The sequence below is a fragment of the Pristiophorus japonicus genome, chromosome 1 (assembly GCF_044704955.1).
Source record: "Pristiophorus japonicus isolate sPriJap1 chromosome 1, sPriJap1.hap1, whole genome shotgun sequence".
NCBI lineage: Eukaryota > Metazoa > Chordata > Chondrichthyes > Pristiophoridae > Pristiophorus > Pristiophorus japonicus.
In genome coordinates this window covers 249105918-249131487 of record NC_091977.1, presented here as the reverse complement: position 1 = coordinate 249131487, position 25570 = coordinate 249105918, and the positions used below count along the sequence as shown (strand labels likewise).

The 25570-nt window shown below is 45.9% G+C and overlaps 1 protein-coding gene across 2 annotated transcripts in view; it reads left to right on the top strand.

Annotated features, from left to right (window-relative positions):
* Positions 1-25570, top strand: part of dnah6 (dynein, axonemal, heavy chain 6) — a 669683-nt gene that overhangs the window by 462157 nt on the left and 181956 nt on the right. For both annotated transcript variants that reach the window (XM_070888374.1, XM_070888373.1), the window contains 3 exons: positions 8577-8757; positions 10099-10278; positions 21140-21373. In XM_070888374.1, the coding sequence (XP_070744475.1) occupies positions 8577-8757; positions 10099-10278; positions 21140-21373 (595 nt within the window). The remainder of the gene's footprint in view (positions 1-8576; positions 8758-10098; positions 10279-21139; positions 21374-25570) is intronic.

Here is a 25570-nt window from a genome sequence, read left to right as displayed (position 1 = left end):
TACAATACCTTTTATGCTTATAAGTGGCACTGTGATAGAACTGTGCAATATTAAGCAGTCAAGTCATGTTGGATCAAAAAACAAATGTTGCAACTCTATTCTGGCACTGTTTTTCACCTTGTATTACCATCCACAAGATATTGGGTGGTTGTGTAAAAAGCAATTAGTGAATTTTCCACATTAACAGAATCAGAAACGAAATCATCTAGGTTTTGAAGAGGTTCGTAAAAAAACATAGGGGCTGAATTTCTTTGGGGTTACTCCAGCTGTGCCTCCAAAACTCTACTTGAGGTTGGTTGACAACCCCCATTTCATGCATATATCGTAAACCTTTGAAGCAGGTGAAGCCCCGTGGAAATCATTTCCATAGCCTTTTTGAAACATAGCCTTATTCTTCCCCTCCCCCCCCCGCCATTATTGCCTGTGAGTCATCAACTTTTCAATGTATTTTTCACTTGCGCATTCTGAGTCTTGCTAGAAGTATTGTATGAAGTGGCTTCATTATTTAATAACGTTAGTGGATGCAATGCTCACCACCCCCTGCCCTCTACCGAGAGGGCTTGATGTAACGGCCTCCCTCTCTCATACCTCCCACACACCAGACTAAGCTTGGTGTGGTGATCTGCAACATCACCCAAGTGAGGTTGCTAGTCCATCAAGCCCTGTGCTTACAAACTGAAGTAAGAGCTGAAATTGTTTGCCATTTTTAGGAAAGACTGCTAAATATAGGTAAGTGCAATAAGCGATAAGACCTCAGTTCCTGAAGCTGCCACTCATTTCAGGATGCTATGCGTTGCAGCGAATCCCTCTTCAACAGTGCTGCATCGGACTCTGCAGCATAAAGGACAAATGTTAGGGTGCAACTTTCTGTGACCTATCTGCACCTGCATTATGGTTGCCGCCATATTGAAAGTGTCCCAAAATTTGTCTCTGGAAAAGAACCGTGCTGCCTGTGAAGGCATAACAGGCACCGACAGCTTGCCTAGATAATGATAATGAGGCCCAAGGCCCATTTTCAGGTCGGCCTCTCAATTAGGGCAAACGCTGTACTGAATGTGGGCTCAAAGGCCGAGATGATTTTCTATCCTGTCTAGTACTTGCTGTGTAGTCTGATGAATCTTAGAAAGTTACAAGTTACAAAGCAGCGAAAATGCACTTGGTTGTTATTGTCAATAGTTTCTCTTGTTTAATTGTACAGTTAAGAATATTCCTGCTACTATTATTAAAAAATTAACATGTTACTGTTAGGCTTTCACCATTTAGAAAACTGCTGAATCTGAAAGGAAAGTTTGTGAGACATCAGACTTTTAATCACCCTATATTTCTTCTGTAATATTTCGCTGTAGTCTGGTATGATGAATATAATTTTGTGGCACTTTTTCTATTGCTTTATGCGACATGCCAGTGGATTGTCTGGTTCTATGAGATCATAACTGTACAGTGATACCGAAGGCACTGCTAAGTCAGTTTTTTTTTTCTCCTAATTGTCATTTGTTTTATAGAACATGACGCATGTGGTTAGGCGACACCCGTGCGCTACAAGAGGTTCTGACCCTGAAATTAATACCTTGTCCTTAAATGTCAATAAAGTATCAACTGACTTTTTAATTTTTTCAAGTATGTACTAGAGAACTGTGTGAGAATCAGTCCACTGAAATAGGTTGTAATCTATAGGGGTAGGATATTTTATTTTTTAAGCATATTCTTGCTCCTAGACTTTAATGTAATTTTTCAGGAAGGAGGAGGAAAGGAAGGATTATCAGGCTTACAGAGTTAGTTTCCCCACTTCTATGTAGAACATTTGGGAACAATTGCTGCTGGTTTTATAGGCCCATTACATAAGATCCTATATAATCCCATGTAATGGTTTTCTTGTCTGTTGGACAAATAAGAATAACATTGATAACCTTTGTGGAGATCACAGGGTAGAAATTCAGGTCCACCCGAAACGGGGTGCACCTACTGCCTTTTGGCCGCCATTACTGCCGCATTGGTTGCGGCGGCCGTTCGATCAAAATTCAGTGATTTTTGAAAAAAATGGCAGTATTGTCTGGTGAGTTTGCAACGGTGTGGGCAGGCAGCAGCGTTTGGACAGGGAAATTCACCTTCTGGTAATTTGCTGTTAATGAGCCAGCTGGTCCCTGGCCGCCTTAAAGTCCAGGGTTTGCAGCTACGCCCTGAGCAGCGAAGGCCTTTCAGTGAAGGCCATGGCTGCTGCACCTGTAGCAAGGAAGACAACCATGTTTCTCATATGCCGAGCTGGAGACACTCATGCAGGCTGTGGAGGGAAGGAGGCGAACCCTGTACCCCGATGCAGGCAAACCGACTCGGGAAGTATTCACAAATGCCTGGAGAGAAATAGCTGTGGAGGTCTCCAGGACCTCCATTCATGATCGCACCGCCACCCAATGCCGAAAAAGGATGAACTACATCATTCATTTGATGAAAGTGAGTACCTGTTCCACCAACTGCTGACCTTCCATCTGTGAGCCTCTCCTTTATTCTTCTCTCATTTCCCACCTTCATTATACAGTCACTGAAGCAGCATTTGATTGTTGAGGCCTCTATATATAACGTGTGTTCTCGTAATGGAGGCTACCTTTCATGTCACAGTTACAGCTGCATGTCAGGGACACACACTTGTGCACTCATTTCTGATGCCTCATGACACTGCTTCTCAGCAACCATTCTTTGTTTTGCAGGCCAAGGTTGCACACAACCGAATGGAGCAAAGGAGAACTGGTGGTGGCGAGGCTCAGCTTCAGATCCTTACACCTTGGGAAGAGAGGGTCCAGGTACTAGTGGGCAGACATGCTGCCTTCCCTGTGGCCTCTGGTACTGCTGATTCCGCTGTGGGCAGCATGGGTAAGTGAAGCTCTCCTTTAATGCTATCTCTCCCTGAAAGCACCTGCGCCTACTGTGCCTTTGCTTCTGAAAGTGAACAAGTTGCAGCCTCCATGCGTCAATTCTATACCTCCCCCTCACGGCAGCCCTTGTGCCATTTCTCCTTGCAGGTGAGAGGCCGAGTGAGTGGCAAGGCGAAGGTCTTAGTGCTATTGCGAGTGGGAGGGCAAGGCAGGATGACAGCCTTGAGGGCATTGGCAGCCGAGGCCAGGGAGTGGCTGATGAGACTGAGGGGCGAGCCTGGACAACAGCCAAGAGAGCAATGAGACCCATGGCGATCCTGACACCTTGGAGGACACTGCGGGCTGGAGCCTGGATGAGACCCTGGAACCCACTCCATATGTTGGTGCCATATGAGATGAGGCAGAGGACGAGGAGGACAATGCTGTCAGCACCGTGTCACTGCTTCCTATAGTCGCATGTGCCAGCTCAGATACTGGGAGTACGCGATTGGATCTAGTAGACATTACAGTGGAGTCTGCATTGGGACCTAGTGGGCTGCAGCATGGTGATGGGCAGAGGGAACCTCGGATGCCATCTCTCTGGGGGGGGGGGGGGGGGGTGACTGCGCCCTGGAGTTCTGCTGAAGAGGACTCAGATGAGCCCATTGATGTTGGGGCTTATGAAAGAAGGGTGGAGGCCATGCATTCCCAGATGTTGGGGGCAGTGGCAAGGGTGCCGTACAAACTGTCGAAAATTGTCAGGAGTGTGGAGGAGTCCGCGTCCCGCATTGTCGACAGTTCTGCGCATACCATGGAGCCCATCATTGCCAGTGTGCAAGCGATGGCAGATTCCCAGAGAGACCGTGCGGATCCAGCTGTGATGCCACGTCTCGTTGGTAATGTGAGAGCTGCCATTACAGCACAGACGCAAGTGAACGAGTGTATCGGTGCTGGATTGGAGAGGGTGGCCACAGCCCTGGAAGCTCAGAATGCTCTTGTGCACTCTGGGCATCAAGCCACGGAGCATCTTACTGCTGTCCTCTCTGATGGCTTTGAGATTGTGGCTGCTCTCATGCAGTCTCAGCTGGATGCCACCCGATACCTCAGTGTTGCCTTTGCGGCTGGGTCCACCAAGGGCCATGGGGGACCTTCTGTTGTGGCGCCACAGCACCGACCTGAGCTCCCTCAGATTGGTGCCGGTGGTAATGTGCCGCCCCGGGGAGTGATGCAGGCTCCTCAGACCAGGATCCTGATGATGTGCTCTCTGAGGATCACATCATTCCTGACCCCAGACTTGTCACTCTGGCATTGTCTCCAGGCATGGAGTCGCCTAAGCCAAGGCCGACTGAACCCTCCCAGTAGGGTGCTGCCCAGTCTCCAGCCGGCCCTTCCAGGGCCAGAGCTGGTCGAGGGGATCCTTCCAGGGCCAGAGCTGGTCGAGGGCATCCTAGAAGGACATCTGTAGCTTCCATGCAGGAAACACAGCAGCCTTCCCAGATCCATGAGGCAGCCACAGGGGAGAAACTGCGGCATAGTAACAGGATAGGTTTGCGTAAGAGAAGTTATAAGGAGATGCACAAAGGTGAGACATGATGTGTTAGCTTTTTGCACCGTTTTTTTATGTCGTAATAAATCTTTATTTTGTGTTCCTATATCTGGACAGGTGTATCATTTGACGATGGGCAATGATGTATGAAAGGACTCATTGGAATGGCCATGGAAAAGCAAAGATGAAGGGTGATGTGGGCATTAACTTATCGGAAATGAGCAGCGATGAGACGAGTCTGTACTTGCCTCGCAGGTTGGGGACGCCGACGATGCCTCCTGGCTGGCTGGCGACGTGCATCCTGGTCCTCCTCTTCCTCCTGCGCCGCCTTCTTCTGCTGCTGCGCTTCCTCCTGAGGTGCTACTTCTGGATCAACCTCCAGCAGCTGACCGCTCATGATTACCAGGCTGTGAAGCATACAGCAGACGGCCACGAATAGGGAGACCTGCTCAGGCGAGTTCTGCAGTGTTCCAGCAGAGCGGTCCAGGCAACGGAACCTCCGCTTAAGGATCCCACTGCAGTGCTCAATTATGCACCTGATGGCTGAATGAGAGTCGTTGTAAGCAGTCCTGGGGTTGCAAAGGGGAGTCAGCAGCCAAGTGCACAGGGGAATATCCCTTGTCACCAAGTAGCCATCCACAATCTTGGCTTGGGCCCAAGAACACGGCGGGCACACAACTCTGGCGCAGGCTGAAGGCATCATGGCTGCTGCCTGGATACCGGACATCAACTGCCATGATCTTGCACTGGTGGTCGCACACCAGCTGGACGTTGAGGGAGTGGAATCCCTTTCCATTCATAAACATCGCTGCATGCATTTGTGGTGCCTTCAGTGCAACATGTGTACGGTCAATGGCGCCGTGCACCCTGGGGGACCCCGCAATCTGCACAAATCCAGTCTGCCGCTCCATCTGCTTCCCCCTGCTCATTGGGAAAGAAAAGTATCCCAGCCTTCTCTTGTAGAGAGCATCTATGACTTGACGGATGGAGCGATGGGCAGAGAACTGAGATATGTTAGATATGTCTGCAGTTGCAGATTGTGAAGAGCCAGTTACATAAAAGTTTAGAGCAATGGTCAGTTTGGTTTCAACGCTCAGAGCTGTCCTCAGCATTGTCTGAGGCTTCAGATCTGGTTGCAGGAGATTGCACAGCTCCCTGAGGATGTTCTTCCTGAATTGGAGCCTTTGCAGACATTACTCATCTGAGAGCTCCATAAAGGAAAACTGCTGGTGGTACACCCTTGCACGGTAGGACCACCTTCCCCAACTCTATGCTGGGCCCCTCCTATGGCAGCTGCTGATTGCCTTCTCCCTCATCCTCTTGATGCTCCTCAGCCTCTTCAGGCTGTGGCTGGCAAGCATCTGCCTCATCGCCCACTATCTGGTGCGTACCTGACCCTCCTCCTCATGCCAGCTCCTTCCTGGCCAACCTCTCTGCCTTGAGGTCTGTGACCATCTCCAGGCCCTTCTTTATGTTGGACTACCATGTCTGTTGCCTCCCTTGTCCACTGCCTCTGAACCTGTTGCTGACGGCGCTGCCTTCTCCTGCGTGCCTCCCTGCCACGCACAACGTGCACAAGGCGTTCCCCTACTAGCATTGAGCTCATTGCGTCTGCAGGCTCAACCCTCACTGAGGCCTCTGTGGAGTACAGATTGAGGCCCCCAGGTCACTAGTATTCACTAATGATTTCAAAAGGGCAAGTGAGAAACTATTCCCAAGTCTGCAAAAGTTTTGACAAGTCTGAAAAAGTTTGGTCCAAAAAGATGGCGATTCAAGCTGCACTGCTTTCACTTCCGCTGGCGGTCTTGAGCCGCCGGCACAGTGCTCTGACACAAAAAACTGTCCGGGGCACCGTCAGGCAGCGGGTTGGATTTTTTATACGAAATATCGCTTCTGGGGCAGAGAGGTAGAGGTGCGTGCTCTGATGATGTCTTTAAGGCCACATCCACAAGGGGAGCGGGGTGAAAGTGAACACCACTGCAAAAACCCCCGAGAAGAATTTTGCTGGCAGTGGCCATTTGGCTGCAAATCGGTGGCCACACTCTGCCGCTTGGCCGGCGGTAAGAGGCCTTTTCGAGAGGCTAAATTTCAGCTCCACCATTTTTTTATTTGTCTTCATCGGGAAAATCATTGCATAGAGGACATCGAGCACACCTGGAAATCTGAATTGGATGCGCCAACTTTGTATAATTGCTTTCTGCATTAAGTACAAGGACTGCTGCTTCATAGAAACCTAGAAACATAGAAAATAGGTGCAGGAGTAGGCCATTCGGCCCTTCAAGCCTGCACCACCATTCAATATGATCATGGCTGAACATGCAACTTTAGTACCCCATTCCTGCTTTCTCTACATACCCCTTGATCCCTTTAGCTGTAAGGGCCACATCTAACTCCCTTTTGAATATATCTAACGAATTGGCCTCAAAAACTTTCTGTGGTAGAGAATTCCACAGGTTCACAACACTCTCTGAGTGAAGAAGTTTCTCCTCATCTCGGTCCGAAATGGCTTACCCCTTATCCAAAACTGTGTCCTTTGGTTCTGGACTTCCCCAACATCAGGAACATTCTTCCTGCATCTAACCTGTCCAATCCCATCAGAATTTTATATGTTTCTATGAGATCCCCTCTCATTCTTCTAAATTCCAGTGAATCTAAGCCTAGTCGATCCAGTCTTTCTTCATATGTCAGTCCTGCCATCCTGAGAATCAGTCTGATGAACCTTCGCTGCACTCCCTCAATAACAAGAATGTCCTTCCTCAGATTAGGAGACCAAAACTGTACACAATATTCAAGGTGTGGTCCACCAAGGCCATGTACAACTGCAGTAATACCTCCCTGCTCCTATACTCAAATCCTCTCGCTATGAAGGCCAACAAGCCATTTGCCTTCTTCACCACCTGCTGTACCTGCATGCCAACTTTCAATGACTGATGTACCATGACACCCAGGTCTCGTTGCACCTCCCCTTTTCCTAATCTGTCACCATTCAGATAATATTCTGCCTTCCTGTTTTTGCCACCAAAGTGAATAACCTCACATTTATCTACATTATACTGCATCTGCCATGCATTTGCCCACTCACCTAACCTGTTCAAGTCACTCTGCAGCCTCTTAGCATCCTCCTCACAGCTCACACTGCCACCCAGCTTAGTGTCATCTGCAAACTTGGAGATATTACATTCAATTCCTTTGTCTAAATCATTAATGTATATTGTAAATAGCTGAGGTCCCAGCACTGAACCTTGCAGTACCCCACTAGTCACTGCCTGCCATTCTGAAAAGGACCCGTTTATTCCTACTTTTTGCTTCCTGTCTGCCAACCAGTTCTCTATCCACGTCAATACATTACCCCCAATAACATGTGCTTTAATTTTGCACCCTAATCTCTTGTGTGGGACCTTGTCAAAAGCCTTTTGCAAGTCCAAATACACCACATCCACTGGTTCTCCCTTATCCACTCTACTAGTTACATCCTCAAAAAATTCTAGAAGATGTGTCAAGCATGAAATCCCTTTCATAAATCCATGCTGACTTGGATCGATCCTGTCACTGCTTTCCAAATGCGCTGCTATTACATCTTTAATAATTGCTTCCAACATTTTCTCCACTACCGATGTCAGTCTAACCGGTCTATAATTCCCTGTTTTCTCTATCCCTCCTTTTTTAAAAAGCAGGGTTACATTAGCTACCCTCCAATCCATCGGAACAGATCCAGAGGCTATAGAATGTTGGAAAATGACCACCAATGCATCCACTATTTCTAGGGCCACTTTCTTAAGTACTCTGGGATGCAGACTACTGACCATGGGGATTTATCGAGAATATTTTTATAAAGATGATTTCTTAATTGCTGAAAACAAAATATGAAAAAATTGAGTGTGTGCAATTGTTGATTTCTGCCAGTCTTGATGAACTGTTTTCTGTAGGTGTACTGCGAAGGAAAATTAGTGTCGGCAACGAGAACTGATTAATATTGTCCATTATTTCTTGTGAGCTACCTCTTTCCTCTCCTGTATATGTGATAAGTAGTCGTCCCCTTCACGGGAAGTTTGTGATAAATAGCTTAACAAATATAGTCCTGCTAATATGGTTATATTTCATAAGCGACCCAGTCTATTTCAATAAAACACGACTGGTTTGCGTAATATGCTGTTGTTTTGCTGTGATGATGTGATCTTTTACAGTGATGTTGTGAGAATAGAGAAACCTGAACTTGAAGAACAAAGAAATCAATTGATTGTTCAAATCAATTCAGATAAAAATCAACTGAAATCTATTGAAGATCGAATCTTGAAGCTGCTTTTTACTTCAGAAGGCAACATTTTGGATAATGAAGAACTGATAAATACTCTTCAACAATCAAAGGTAATTTGAGTTATAAAGCACATTTTATCAGTGCATTGAGCATATCATTGATTGACAATGGTACTTATTGGTTTGCTAATGAAAAATGTTCAAGAAGTTCTCCATCACATAAAGTGGAGGAGAAAAACTTAGGCAGTTACCCAAAAATGTTGAATACCTGATCTCAGTTATACCAATGCCTCCACATTTTATCAAGTGATTCTTGCTCCCAGTGAGGATTTTGCGTTGTTCTCCCCCCATTTTACACATACCTGTGAGTTTTCCATATCATCCCATTACTTAATTCACCATTCCCAAAATGGTGGTTTCCCATTGTCAATCTGTACATAAAAAAGCTAAGTTTTTGAGTGTCACAGAGTTGATCAGCTGTTCAAGGGAGTGTATGAACTTCATTACTCTCTTTGCATACTATTTAATTCCAAAAGCAAGTAGACATACATTGAAAGGGATTACAGTACAATGGCAGCAGCTCGGAAAAATCACTGGAGAGAACAAAAGCACTGAGATCACCAGCAGAGTGCCCAGTTCTGCTATTCAGGGCAGAAGATAACCATTTTTTTATATTGTTCTCCTTGTATATAATTTCTTTAAAAAAAATACATAATTAAATTGTAAGCTCACAGAAAACTCAATAAAGGATTTGAAAGAAAGAACAGAGTAGATTTTTGTGTATAATTATCTTTGTGAGGAAGCAGCTGCCTACATTTATCCATCCCACCGACCTCCACTCCAGGCTAATTGTATAACTTGCATATGTAAAAGGATATTCTAGCGTGAATCATGGACATATTTCCTCTTCCTAACCAGTGGAAGTGTTGCTTTCCCCATGTGTACACCTGAAATATGCTGAGAAATCAATATTGGAAGGAATGCGGGGGGCGGGGGAAGCCTAGGCCAATATATCTAAACGTATTGATGCAAATTGGGATAAAAGTAATCAAAGAGAAAGCAGCTATGATATGAGGTATTATAATTAGCAAGCAATTAGAGGGATGTTTATGAAACTGTCCTGGCAGTGTGTGCTACATCCACTGGAAGCTTAAATTAGAAATTGTTAAATTGATGACAACATTAATTTTATTAGTCTGACAATTGTAGGCCAATTTTCGGATGTGCACTGCTGGCAGATAAGGCTCCCCACTAGGAATATTAGGAACAGGAGTAGACCATTCAGCCCCTTTAGGCTGCTCTGCCATTCAATTAGATCAGGACTAATTAGATCACGAGCAGTACAGGCTGAGAAAATTATCCTTTCGTTTTACAGCGTCGGGGACAATAATATAATTTAAATTATAATATATTTTTATTGCAGAAAATTGATTTACCTGTGCTTTTATATAGGTTACCTCAGGTGCTATCAAAATCCGGTTGGAGGAAGCTGAGGCCACGGAGCAGAAAATTAATTATGCTCGTGAGAAATATCGCCCTGTGGCTACTCGTGGATCCGTTATGTATTTTGTTGTTGCTAGCTTGGCTGAAATAGACCCAATGTACCAGTTTTCTTTAAAGTACTTCAAACAGGTTTGACATTTTTATTACTTAAGGTATACAAAATATATGTGTTTGAGACCCAATTTTAAGCCTCACTCTTTAACTACAAATTTTATTCTTTTACGATTCTTTTTACAAATATGTTTCTCTGTTGAAAACATACAAGTTAGCAGATCTCAATCAGGGCAGCAGTGGGGACACTACAATGCCCTCCATAGTCCTGGCTAGAGGCAAGACAAAGTCAAGTTTCCTACTCCTGACCACTATCCAGTGACTGCTAATGGGAAGTGCTGGAGTAGGCATTGAATGAGGACAGAATTGGGCTTGGTTATGGTCCCTGTTTAAGTGCCCTTCAAATGTATACTTTCTAACTTCACACCTAAACTATGGCCTCTAAGAGGGGGTATTGGAGGGTGGTCATACTGCAGTAGAGTTTCAGGTGAGAAGGGAAGAAAATTAGTATGAAGAAAACCTGAAATGTAAAATTCTAAAATATTGTGGTTAGCAATATTTATCTGTTGGAATGACTTTTGAAATTAAGATGGATAGGTTTTATGATGGTTGGATTTGTGCTCACAGTCCCAATAGTAGCCAATCTTTATCCCTGTGGAGTAGCCAAGAAAGGACTGGTTGGTTCCTCAAAGGGAAGGGAGGAACATAGGAGGCCAGGTAAGTTAAGGCTGCTCTTGCACAGCTCCAAGTAACTGGTTATAGTACCACATGAAAAAGAACTGGGGGTAATTCGCTTGTGTGCCCTCTTGACTATGTTGTATGTGGCACGAGAAGAATTAAAGACAGAAGAGGTATGAAAGATATAAAAATGTAGTCTGGCATAGGAATAATTGGCAATGGACAACTCTTATTGTTCTATAGCAATAAAATGGAATAACATCAAGGAGCATCACAATGTCCTCACATATCCTGCTGCATACAGTTTGGGACCTTGTTGACACAGTTCAGATGTTGGCGATGTTGATGCTTCATTTTTCTTGGTTTGATTGGATACAAATAATTTAATATTGCTTTGAATATTTCACTGACCAAGGTTTTGGAGCTAGACTTTCCATTATTTTTGCATCAATACTGCCCACTTAATGTCCATTTTAATGCTGAGATGAGGTATAACACCCAGATATCACCCATTTAGCAACAAAATGAAAACTAACACCCATGTATCGCTCACTTATCACCCAGCATTACTTTCGGCATGTAGTTAACGCCGAGAATTAATAAAACAACCCGCCCACTTTTTTTTGCCGTAAAGATCAGAATTGGCGAACCTAACAGCCATAATATCGGCGAGCGTTACTTTCGGCACCTTGCCCACATATCGCTGAAAATATTGCTCGCCGAACAAACCACTGAGAAAAAGTTGCTCTCTCCTGAACTAAACCCTGCGGTATGGACGCCATTTTATAAAAGGCTGCTTCAACTTCTGGGGAGTTTTGATGTACTGTGGAGTTCTTTTAATGTGATTTGAACATCTGAACAAACATCTTATCATATGTGGATGATTTGAATTTATTTTAGGTGTTTTAGTAGGTAAATTTATTGTTTGTGAACAATAGGTATAATAGTGAGAGTTATGGTAATGGGGCCTGTAATTTCTCAACCTGTCTTGATGACTACACACATGCTGCAGACTAGAGATAGCAGAAGGTATATTCAAGAGCATTATGTGCCCAATTGAAGAGGTGGCAGACTGCTGAGGAGGATGAGAACTTACACCCCACTCACTTACAGGGAGAAGCGGTCTTACCTGAACTTGTCCGATAACATGTGCCTTAGGAGACTGCGCTACCGGAAAGAGGTTATCAGTGAGATATGCCAGCTCATCAGAGGAGATGTGCAGCCTGCCAGCACCATCAGGACTGCACTGTCCGTTGAGGTCAAGGTCACTGCAGCACTTTCCTTCTATTGTTATTGTAATGGGATCTGTAATTTCTCAGCCTGTCTTGATGACTACGCACATGCTGCAGACTAGAGATGACAGAAGGTATATTCAAAAGCATCGGGTTCCTTTCAGGCCTCAGCTGGCGACATTTGTGCTATATCTCAGCATGCCACATATTGCTGCATTTGACAGGTGAGTGAAGCCCTGTACGCATGCAGGATGGACTTTATCAGCTTCCCTATGACCAGGGAGGCAGACTGAGAGGGCTCTAGGATTCTCCAGAATTGCAAACTTCCCCAAGGTGCAGGGAGCAATAGACTGTACACACATCGCCATGAGGGCACCTTTTCAGGATGCAGAGGTTTAATGGAAATGAAAGGGATTCCACTCCCTGAATGTGCAACTCGTTGTCGACCACCAGCAAATTATAATGGCAGTAAATGCAAAATTTCCGGGCAGCATCCATGAAGCTCACATCCTGCGTGAGAGCGCTGTATCTGACATGTTTAGCAGTCAGCCACAAGGTCAATGCTGCTTGCTTGGTGAAAAGGATATGGCCTCGCCACCTGGCTGATGACCCCCAGCCCCCGGCGTAACATCCAGATAGAAGCCGAGAAGTGACACAACAAGAGCCACATGGAATATCGTCGAGAATACCATTGGAGTGCTTCAGCAGCGCTTTAGATGCCTGGACCACTCAGGAGGTGAGGTACAATACCACCCTGAGCAGGTAGTTCATTTCGTGGTGGTGTGCTGCATGCTGCACAACTTCGCTATCAGGAGGGACAAGAATTGCCAGGAGGGACTGCCAGTCCACCTCAGGAGAGAGAGGAAGTGGAGGATGAGGAAGTGGACGCTGACCTCGGGGCAGACAATCAGGCTGACGATGAAACCATACTCCAGCTCCCCTCCAGACCGCAGGAAAGAGCCCGTGGTGGCTACATAGCTGCAAGACTCTTAGGTCAGCAATTCATAAATGAGCGCTTTGTTTGAAATAATGTTGGTGATATTTACAAAGCTGCAAGACTGCTGTGTCTACAGCTCATATATGAATGGTGTGCATTACCTTGGTGACAGTTAAAGTTTAAGTTGATTCAAGTGACGTTGAATTATCTCCTTTCATTTTAAGGAATCATCAATGTGTAACTTTGCAGCTATCTGAGACAATGCGCAACATAGAAGCATAGAAAATAGGTGCAGGAGTAGGCCCTTCGAGCCTGCACCACCATTCAATAAGATCATGGCTAATCATTCACCTCAGTACCCCTTTCCTGCTTTCTCACCATACCCCTTGATCCCTTTAGCCGTAATGGCTATATCTAACTCCCTCTTGAATATATCCAATGAACTGGCATCAACAACTCTCTGCAGGAGGGAATTCCACAGGTTAACAACTCTCTGAGTGAGGAAGTTTCCCCTAATCTCCGTCCTAAATGGCTTACCTGTTATCCTTAGACTGTGTCCTCTGGTTCTGGACATCACAAACATCGGGAACATTCTTCATGCATCTATTTTATATGTTTCTATGAGATCCCCTCTCATCCTTCTAAACTCCAGTGAATACAGGCCCAGTTGATCCAGTCTCTCCTCATATGTCAGTCCTGCCATCGCGGAAATCAGTCTGGTGAACCTTGGCTGCACTCCCTCAATAGCAAGAACGTCCTTCCTTAGATTAGGAGACCAAAACTGAACACAATATTCCAGGTGAGGCCTCACCAAGGCCCTGTACAACTGCAGTAAGATCTCCCTGCTCTTATACTCAAATCCTCTAGCTATGAAGGCCAACATACCATTTGCCTTCTTCACCGCCTGCTGTACCTGCATGCCAACTTTCAATGACACCCAGGTCTCGTTGCACCTCCCCTTTTCCTAATCTTCCGCCATTCAGATAATATTCTGCCTTCGTGTTTTCACCCCCAAAGTGGATGACCTCACATTTATCCACATTATACTGCATCTGCCATGCATTTGCCCACTCACCTAACCTGTCCAAGTCACCCTGCAGCCTCTTAGCGTCCTCCTCACCGCCACCCAGCTTAGTGTCATCTGCAAACTTGGAGATATTACACTCAATTCCTTCATCCAAATCATTAATGTATATTGTAAATAGCTAGGGTCCCAGCACTGAGCCCTGCGGCACCCCACTAGTCACTGCCTGCCATTCTGAAAAGGACCCATTTATCCCAACTCTCTGCTTCCTGTCTGCCAACCAGTTCTCTATCTACGTCAGTACATTATCCCCACTACCATGTGCTTTAATTTTGCACACCAATCTCTTGTGTGGGACCTTGTCAAAAGCCTTTTGAAAGTCCAAATACACCACATCCACTGGTTCTCCCTTGTCCACTCTACTAGTTACATCCTCAAAAAATTCCAGAAGATTTGTCAAGCATGATTTCCCTTGCATAAATCCATGCTGACTTGGACTGATCCTGTCACTGCTTTCCAAATGCACTGATATTTCATCTTTAATAAGCGATTCCAACATTTTCCCCACGATTGATGTCAGGCTAACTGGTCTATAATTACCCATTTTCTCTCTCCCTCCTTTTTTTAAAAAGTGGTGTTACATTAACTACACTCCAGTCCATAGGAACTGATCCAGAGTCGATAAACTGCTGGAGAATGATCACCAATGCATCTACTATTTCTCGGGCCACTTCCTTAAGTACTCTGGGATGCAGACTATCAGGCCCCGGGGATTTATCGGCCTTCAATCCCATCAATTTCCCAAACACAATTTTCCCGCTAATAAGGATTTCCTTCAGTTCCTCCTTCTCACTAGATCCTCGGTCCCCTAGTATTTCCGGAAGATTATTTGTGCCTTCCTTCGTGAAGACAGAACCAAAGTATTTGTTCAACTGGTCTGCCATTTCTTTGTTCCCCATTATAAATTCACCTGAATCTGACTGCAAGGGACCTACGTTTGTCTTCACTAATCTTTTTCTCTACACATATTTATAGAAGCTTTTGCAGTAGTTTTTATGTTCCTGGCAAGCTTCCTCTCATACTATATTTTCCCCCTCCTAATTAAATCCTTTGTCCTCCTCTGCTGAATTCTAAATTTCTCCCAGTCCTCAGGTTTGCTATTTTTTCTGGCCAATTTATATGCCTCTTCCTTGGATTTAACACGATCCTTAATTTCCCTTGTTAGCCACGGTTGAGCCACCTTCCCCGTTTTATTTTTACTCCAGACAGGGATGTACAATTGTTGAAGTTCATCCATGTGATCTTTAAATGTTTGCCATTGTCTATCCACCGTCAACCCTTTAAGTATCATTTGCCAGTCTATTCTAGCCAATTCACGTCTCATACCATCGAAGTTACCTTTGCTTAAGTTCAGGACCCTAGTCTCTGAATTAACTGTGTCATTCGCCATCATAATAAAGAATTCTACCATATTATGGTCACTCTTCCCAAGGGGCCTCTCACAACAAGATTGCTAATTCGTCCTTTCTCATTACATATCACCCAGTCTAGGATAGTCAGCCCTCTAGTTGATTCCTCGACATATTGGTCTAGAAAGCCATCCCTAATACACGCCAGGAAATCCTCCTCCACAATATTGCTACCAGTTTGGTCAGCTCAATCTATATGTAGATTAAAGTCACCCATGATAACTGCTGTACCTTTATTGCACGCATCCCTAATTTCTTGTTTGATGCTGTCCCCAACCTCACTACTACTGTTTGGTGGTCTGTACACAACTCCCACTAGCGTTTTCTGCCCTTTGGTATTCCGCAGCTCCACCCATACAGATTCCACATCATCTAAGCTAATATCCTTCTTTACTATTGCCATTAATTTCCTCTTTAACCAGCAACGCAACCTCACCTCCTTTTCCTTTCTGTCTATCCTTCCTGAATGTTGAATACCCCTGGATGTTGAGTTCCCAGCTTTGGTCACCCTGGAGCCATGTCTCCCTGATGCCAATTATATCATATTCATTAATTGCTGCCTGTACAGTTAATTCATCCACCTTATTATGAACACTCCTCGCATTGAGGCACAGAGCCTTCAGGTTTGTCTTTTTAACACACTTTGCCCCTTTTGAATTTTGCTGTAATATGGCCCTTTTTGATTTTTGCCTTGGGTTTCTCTGCCCCTCCACTTTTACTTTTCTTCTTTCTATCTTTTGCTTCTGCCCCCATCTTACTTCCCTCTGTCTCCCTGCATAGGTTCGCATCCCCATGCCATATTAGTTTAACCCCTCCCCAACAGCACTAGCAAACCCCCTCCTTGGACATTGGTTCCGGTCCTGCCCAGGTGCAGACCGTCCGGTTTGTACTGGTCCCACCTCCCCCAGAACCGGTTCCAATGTCCCAGGAATTTGAATCACTCCCTTCTGCACCACTCCTCAAGCCACGTATTCAACTGAACTATCCTGCGATTCCTACTCTGACTAGCACGTGGCACTGGTAGCAATTCTGAGATTACTACCTTTGAGGTCCTACTTTTTAATTTAACTCCTAGCTCCCTAAATTCACTTTGTAGGACCTCATCCCATTGTTTACCTATATCGTTGGTACCTATATGCACCACGACAACTGGCTGTTCACCCTACCCCTTCAAAATGTCCTGCAACTGCTCCAAGACATCCTTGTCCCTTGCACCAGGGAGGCAACATACCGTCCCGGAGTCTCGATTTCGGCCGCAGAAACGTCTATCTATTCCCCTTACAATAGAATCCCCTACCACTATAGCTCTCCCACTCTTTTTCCTGCCCTCCTGTGCAGCAGAGCCACCCACAGTGCCGTGGACTTGGCTGCTGCTCCCCTCCCCTGATGAGTCATCCTCCCCAGCAGTACCCAAAACGGTGTATCTGTTTTGGAGGGGGATGACCGCAGGGGACCCCTGCACTCCCTTCCTTCCACTGCTCTTCCTGTTGGTCTCCCATTCCCTATCTGTCTGCGTAACCTTTACGTGCGGTAAGACCAACTCACTAAACATGCTATTCACAGCATCCTCAGCATCACGGATGCTCCAGAGTGAATCCGCCCGCAGCTCCAGTGCCGCAATGCGGTCTGTCAGAAGCTGGAGCAGGATACACTTCTCGCACATGTAGTCGTCAGGGACACTGGAAGCGTCTCTGAGTTCCCACATAGCACAGGAGGAGCATGACACGTATCCGAGCTCTCCTGCCATGACTTAACCCCTGGACTAACTTAATTTGGCAACAACAATGATAAAGGTTACTTACTGATAAAGGAAAAGAAAAAGAAAAACCAGTCACCAATCACCAGCTGATCACTTACCCCCTTGGCTGTGACGTCACCTTTCAATTTCTTGCTACTTCTTTGTTTACCTTTTGCCCCTGCACCTGCACCAGCTGGCCTCTCCGACGCCTCCCCGGACTCCCACTGCTCGAACTCCCGCCTCTCGAACTGCTGGGCCTTTTATAGGCCTCTCTGTCGCCTCCCCGGACTCCCGCTCCTCCAACTCCCGCCTCTCGAACTGCTGGACCTTTTATAGGCCTCCGACTCCCCGGACTTCCGCTCCTCGAACTCCCACCTCTCGAACTGCTGGGCCTTTTATAGGCCTTCGAATCCCCTGACTCCCGCTCCTCGAACTCCCGCGCCTCGAACTGCTGGGCCTTTTCTAGGCCTCCTGCTCCCCGGACTCGCGCTCCTCGAACTCCCGCCTCTCAAACTGCTGGGCCTTTTATAGGCCTCTCCGACACCTCCCCGGACTCCCGCTCCTCGAACTCCCATCTCTCGAACTGCTGGGCCTTTTATAGCCATCCTACTCCCCGGACTCCCACTCCTCGAACTCCCGCCTCTCGAACTGCTGGGCCTTTTAATCGGCCTCCGACTCCCCGGACTCCCGCTTCTCGAACAAGGTTACGTGAAATAAAAAACATTTAATGAGAAAATTTGTAGAAGTCATAATTATAACTGTAAAAAAACACCCCAACCCACCCCACCCCACAACAAATTTATATCATTCATTAAATTTTTCCCATTTCCAACAACACTTCATAAACATAGAACACAAATGCAAAAAAACAAGATACCCCCCACCCTCCCCCCTTCCACCAAACCTTCCAACAAAATAGCAACAACAACATAAAAATACTGTAACCAATACAACTCCTGCGGTCATACACCTCACTTTGGGTCCCCCCCGCCTCCCCACCTCTACTCCTTCCCCTTCCGACTCCCAGCCGACTTGCTGAACTGCTCCTCAGGCGCTGCTTCATTGGGCGGGGATTGCGGCAGAACCAGTGGTTGGCCGGCTACAGGAGAGTGCGGTCCCGAGGTGGGAACGTGCTCCCGAGCCAGAATCAAGATCTTCCTCCTGGCTCGGGAGTGCGGCACCTTGGGGTGCAGTGTCACACTCCGGGACCACTGGTAGCCCTCTCGCGCAGTGTTCCTGGCTATCACCTCCAGGGCCTCCGCCATCCGCGGCATGTACTTGGTCATGGTGGCGGACATGCTGGCCAGCTTTTGGGATGTGCCCCCCATTGTCTGTTGGATCTGCTGACCTCTGTCAACATTCCTCCTGGGTAAGTGTATCATGTCCCTGCTCAGATCTGCTGCTCGTGGAGCAGTCCTGCTGCGTCGAACCCACCTCCGCAAGGGCCACGCCGTCATGGAGACACTTGAGGTGCCCTGCGGCAAGATGCTTGGGCCCCCTACCTCTATGATGGAGGAGGGCATGTCCGCAGGAGCACTAGATGTCATTGATGTTGCATAGATTATGGAGCTTGTCGATGCAGGCTCCTTAAAGTCTGCACTCTCATCAGTGGCGACCCTGCAACTCCACGGATGAGAATCGGGGCTCTTCAGCACCAGATTGATGATCCCCCGGCGAGTCCAGTGCCGGACCCGCAACTTCTTGGCTCAGTCGTGTTTATATGGGGCTGTGCTGTTGGCTGAGTTACAAAACATAAATGAGGTTATTAGAGGAGAAGGGGGTGCTAGGGTCACAAGGTGATTCAAACGCTACACACAGCATGTGCACGACAAAAGCACCACCGCTATCAAAATCATCACAGACATCACATTTCATGACCATGACCAAATTCTGCATTGCAATGATTTTCATGAGGCCATCATTATTTAGATAACACTTTTATCAATCATCTATCATATATTGTTCGGATATGGCATCTATTAACTTTACATCATGCAATGGTGTGTACTTTACTCACGTGGCATCACATCAGGTTCTGCTGCTGCTTGTGTGGCCGACTGGGGGTGGCACCCCACTGGTGCCAGCACCCGCTCCTCGATGTCTGTCAGCTCGCTGATGACTGGTGGCTCGCGACCAGTGCGCCGCTGCTCGGCCCTATTCTTCGAAAGCTTCTTCTGCAAAAGGATGACATGGCATGAAATCACTGCATGAGATCATTGCTAGGTACTGTCACAAAGACTGATACAACACATACCTGACAGATGTAATCATGATTATTATGATAATTATCATTATTTACCTAAAGACATACACCGTAAACGCAGGCTTTGAGTAAAACATTCCCAGTATAAGTGCAAGACATCACATCTAATTTTAATCACTCATTACACTTACAATTCAAATAATATAAATATCTAAGTAAATGTAAATCAATGTAATACTTACTCTGGCAGATCCGACAAGGTCGTTCCAGCGCTTGCGACACTGGTTGCCCTCACGCACCTCGTTCATCACCGACGAGACCACCTCTAATAAACCTTTGGGGTGGGCTTCCCACGCCCACCCCGGGTCAATTGACCCCAGCAGAGGAAGGCATTTGTTTTGCCGGAGAATCTCCAAGCTCGTTTTCACCCTCCCACTTCTAGTTCCTCTCCTACCTCACAGCTCTTGCCAGCGTCCTCACCCTCCAAATCGTGCTTTCTCGCCTCCTCTATGCCTTCCATTTTAATTATTTTTTCCCCCAAATCACCATGCATATTTGTGGTCTCAATTCTTTTTACTGCTGCTAAATCTCTTTCTTGCCTCCCACAACAGCCAAACAACACACCCATAGACGCTTTCAGTTCCTCTCTGTTCCCTCTCTCTCTCTCTCTCTCTCTCTCTCTATCGCTCTCTTTCTCTCTCTCTCCTCTTCTGCGCATGTAGTGATGGCCCCTGACCTCCTGAAATGCGGGACATGACCGTTGCCATAGCGTTGCTATGGATGGCGACATTTTACGGCAGAAGGGCAAAAAATTTACTGCTAACGCCAATACAGATCGCTCCCAGTAACGCCTATTTTATAAAGTGGAATGTTAGTGTCATGTATGTAACACCACTGTATTATTGTATACACACAACCTAGATGCACACCTTGACCACAAGGGGTGAACTTGTGGGAGACACTTCTTACCTGATCTCCCAGGTATATAAAGGGAGGTCCCACGCAGGGTCATCACTTGTGGAGTGCTGTAAATAAAGAGTTGAGGTCACAGAGTGACTTTGTCCCCAGAATGTGCCTCGTGTGGTTTCATGCTGTAGAGTAAGGACTTTACAGTTGGGGTTTTTAAAATGGGCGATAATCCGACGATCTCAAAACCCATTATAAATGCCAGTGCTGGAAATAATGCCCATTCTTGGGAGATCTGCACAATAATGGAAAGTTTAGCTCACAGTCAGTTTTGTTTGTTGCAAATATTTAGTTGTTTGAGTTGCTGTTTCATTAAAAAAAAACTTTTAAAATAATATGATTTAGAAACATAGAAAATAGATGCAGGAGTAGGCCATTCAGCCCTTCGAGCCTGCACCACCATTCAATAAGATACATTAAAATACATTAAAAAAATCCTGAATGTATTAAATTACACATCACCAGATGTAAAATAGATACCAATTGTAGTTCTCCCAATTGTTGCCCTATAAGAGATGAACTAATTCAAGAGACCAACAAACAAACCTATATTGCTCAGTGCTATTCATTGTTATATGCTCAAGGCCCAAAAGGGACTAGATTGTTTTGCTTCTTCAAAAGAAATGTAAAATATACACATAGGCTGCAATAGTAAGGAATCATTATTCAGTGCTCAATTTTTCTTTTGGTAGCTCTTTAATATGACCATTGAGTCGTCTGAAAAGACCTATAACCTGAAGAAGCGTCTGGAGACTCTGTTAAATACGACACTATTCGTCATATACACCAATGTGTCCCGTGGCCTCTTTGAACAGCACAAACTGGTCTACAGTTTCTTGCTCTGTACTGAGATCCTGCGCCAGCGCGATGCAATCTCAGACGCTGAATGGAACTTTTTCCTCAGGGGGGCTGTCAGCTTGGATAAGGTATGCTTTAGAAATTTAGATTCATGGATCAGAATATTAAAAATTATGTATTTTGAAATGCTGACCAATATAAAATTCGTTTCAAAGCATTCTCAAGTTTTTAAACTTTTTGAAATTTGACCAGTTATTATGGTGTGATTATGTTTCTATGTGCAGTCGTTTTTATTAATATCTAGAAATGTATCCATTTAATGCTAATTATGAGCTATTTATTATTCTTTGCACTAATTTTAGCACTAAAGTAGGCATTAATAAATAGTGCTGAAATGCCAGTAAAAAGGGATAACTATTTGTCCATGTTCCCTGTGTGTTACTAACCCTCCACAAATGGATTAACAAACTTTGATGGAAATTTGAGAAAAAGTCTGATTTATGCCTTGCTAAAGATCAATTGTGAAATCATACATGGCGGAAAATAATTAAAAATGGACATTCAACTCCATATCGCACCTGCGTGAGTAAGTTTAATGAAGAGCAATATTTTGAAGCATCACTGAAGCACTGACAAAAGTGTATAACAGAAGGTTGAAAACATAGATACAGTGGTATCATACAATATGGCTATGGTAGCAGTGGCGAAGACAGCACGTGCATAAAGGGCACAGGAGACAAACTGTTTTCAACATGGCTGCAGTGTGAACCAACTGTAAGATGTACTCCAGAAACTCGCTAAGGCTTCTTCGACAGCACCTCCCAAATCCATGAGCCCTACCACCTGGAAGGACAAGGGCAGCAGGCGCATGGGAACACCACCACCTCGAAGTTCCCCTCCAAGTCACACACCATGTTGACTTGGAAATATATCATCATTCCTTCATCATCACTTGATCAAAATCCTGGAATTCGCTCCCTAAGAGCATTGTGGGACTACTTTCACCACATGGAATGCAGTGGTTCAAGAAGGTGACTCACCACCACCACCACCTTCTAAAGGGCATTTAGAGATGGGCAATAAATGTTGGCCTTGCCAGCAATACCCACATCCTGTGAATGAATTTAAAAAAAATTGTCCCTGAATTCACGATCGGTATGACGACGTACTCTGAGTATGCCTTCATACTGCCTGTGAAATTGACCGTAAGTTCGGGAATCCTGAAGTTGCGATCTGTCAAGTTCCAACTCTGCTTCGGCTTTGCTGCATGTTTCACTTACCCATTGAAATCAACGTACTGATGAAAAGTTGGGTTAATTGCTCACCTACTGTGCATTAATTGCCCTGAAAATGTTTATGGCTGGTGCAAAGAGGTGCAGGAGTGCAGGAGTCTATTGCACAGTGTGAGGGGGTGCGGGGGGGGGGGGGGGATGCGGGGGCGGGGGCAGGGGAGCGGGGGGGGTGGGGTGCGGCTACTCTGGGTGGGGCGGGTGGGGGGGTCAGACGGGATGAGAATATTATGAGTTGGTGGCTGCTGACTGACCCGTGGAGTGTTTCCAGCATTTTCGGATTAAGAATTTACTGGCCAGACACAAAGCACTTTACATGCATCTTTCCCGATGAGTTTTTAAATCCAAAAATTGAACATCAGCAACAGGCATTCTATAGATTGGTTTAAGGGCAATGTTTTTGTGTGATTATTTCTCAACATATTGCAATAAAAAAAACCTGCTGATTTATAGAAATATTTTGTACTGGGGTTTTCTACTTTATGGGCACAATTCAAATACAAAATCGGTAAAAATCGTACATTTAACAAATGCAGTATTATCATTTACACATTGTTATGAAAGATGTTTGATCAAATATATATCTGGCATAACTAAAATACATATACCTACCTTTTTAAATCCATTCAACCAATATTTCCAATTAAGAGTGGCTATTAAACACTTTGGGCTAGATTTTCCACTTTTTTTGCATGCTTAATGCCCACTTAACGTCCATTTGACCACTGAAATGACATATAACGCCCATATATAGCCCATTTAGCCACAAAATGGAAACTGACGGGCATTTTACGGAAACTTATCGCTGAGCGTTATTTTCCCCATGTGCGTAACGCCGGGAAAAAATAATACCGCCCACTTTTTGGGGAGGAATCATCAGAATGGGCAAAATCAACGCACATAATATCGGCAGCATTAGTTTCCACACGGGATTAACGCCGAGATTCAATAATACCAACCACCCACTTTTTTTTGTCGTAAAGATCACATTTGCCGAAACTAACAGCCAGGAGATCGGCCAGCGTCACTTTCACCACCTCATACACACATCATCCACAATATCGCTCGCCCCAAAAAACGCCTGGTAAAAGTGGAACTAATCACACTGTTATAGACGCCATGTTCTACATCACATCTCATTTAAAAGGCTGCTCTGCTTCAACCTCGGGGGAGTTCAGATGTAATCTGGAGGTCTTTGTACAGATGTTCACATCACCTCCAAACATATTTACTATACTGTGAATGATTGGAATTGAATAGGTGTCTTCGTCGGGACATTCATTCTTTGTGACCAATCGGTGGAAAACAGAGAGCTATTGCAATGGGGCCTGTCCTTTCTCACCCTTTCTTGATGACTAATTACGTGCTGCAGACTCGAGATGGCCGAAGGTATGCTCCATAGTATTATGTGCCCAATGTAAGACGTGCCAGACTGATGAGGAAGACCAGACATTACACCCCCTGCAAGTACAGGGACAAGCAGTCTTACCTCGACTTCCCCGAGACCACCTGCCTTCGGAGACTGCGCTTCCACAAAGGGGTTATCACTGAGGTATGCCATTAGGGGAGATCTGCAGCCTGCCAGCACCATCAGTAGTGCACTGTCCGTCGAGGTCAAAGTTACCGCGGCACTGTTGTTCTACGCGTCCGGTTCTTTTCAGGCCTCAGCTGACGACATTTGCGGTCTGTCTCAGCATGCCACACATTGCTGCATTAGACAGGTCACTGAAGCCCTGTGCGCACACAGGAGGGACTTGATCAGCTTCCCTATGACCAGGGAGGCACAGAGTGAGAGGGCTCTAGGATTCTCCAGAATTGCAAATTTCTCCAAAGTGCAGGGAGCAATAGATTGTCTGCACATCGCGATGCGGGCACCTTTTCAGGATGCAGAGGTTTTCAGGAACCGCAAGGGATTCCACTCCCTGAATGTCCAACTCGTTGTCGACCACCAGCAAATTATAATGGCAGTGATTGCAAAATTTCTGGGCAGCATCCATGATGCTCACATCCTGCGTGAAAGCACTGTGTCTGACTTGTTTAACAATCAGCCACAAGATCAATGCTGGATGCTTGGTGACAAAGGATATGGCCTCGCCACCTGGCTGATGACCCCCCTGCGTGACACCCACACCGAAGCCGAGAGGCGATACAACGAGAGCCACAGAGACACTCGCAATATCATGGAGAAAACCATTGGAGTGCTTAAGCAGCGCTTTAAATGCCTGGACCACTCAGGAGGCGACCTCCAATACTACCCTGAGCAGGTAGCTCAATTCGTGGTGGTGTACTCCACAATTTGGCTATCAGGAGGAGACAAGAATTGCCTGAAGAGTCTGACAGTCCACCTCACCAGAGAGAGGACGAGGAGGCGGATGCTGACATCGGCCCAGACAATCAGGCTGACGCTGAAGCCATGTCCCCGCCCCCCTGTAGACTGCATGAAAGGCCCTTGGTGGCATGATAGCTGCAAGAGCCTTATGTCAAGAGCTCATCAATGATGCTTTGCTTGAAAGAACATTGGTGGTATTTACAAGGCTCACACACTGCTTGGTGTGCAGATCATACGTCAATGGTGGGCATCACCTTGGTGACAGTTAAAGTTTAAGTTGATTGAAGTTAAGTGTAATTATACCCTTTGATAAGGAATCACCAGCATGTAATGGTGCAGCTATCTAAGCCAATGCGCAACAAGGTTTTGTTAAATAAAAAACATTTAAACCGAACATTTATCTGAAATCATCAGCATTTCTGTAAAAAAAAAAAACAACCTACCTCCACCCTCCCCCCCCCCCCCCGCTTCTCCTCCCCACCTCTACCCCTTCCCCTCCTGACTCCAAGCCGCCTGGCTGAGGAGCTCCTCAGGCGATGCTTCATTGTGGGGTGGGGGGATGATGGCCGAACCGCTGCTTGGACGGATACGGGAGAGGACTGTCGAAATGGGAACGTGCTCCGAGCCAGAAGCAAGATGTTGCTCCTGGCTCTCACGTCGTTGGCAATGAGGGCGCGGCATCTTTGGGTGCAGTGCCGCGCTCTGGG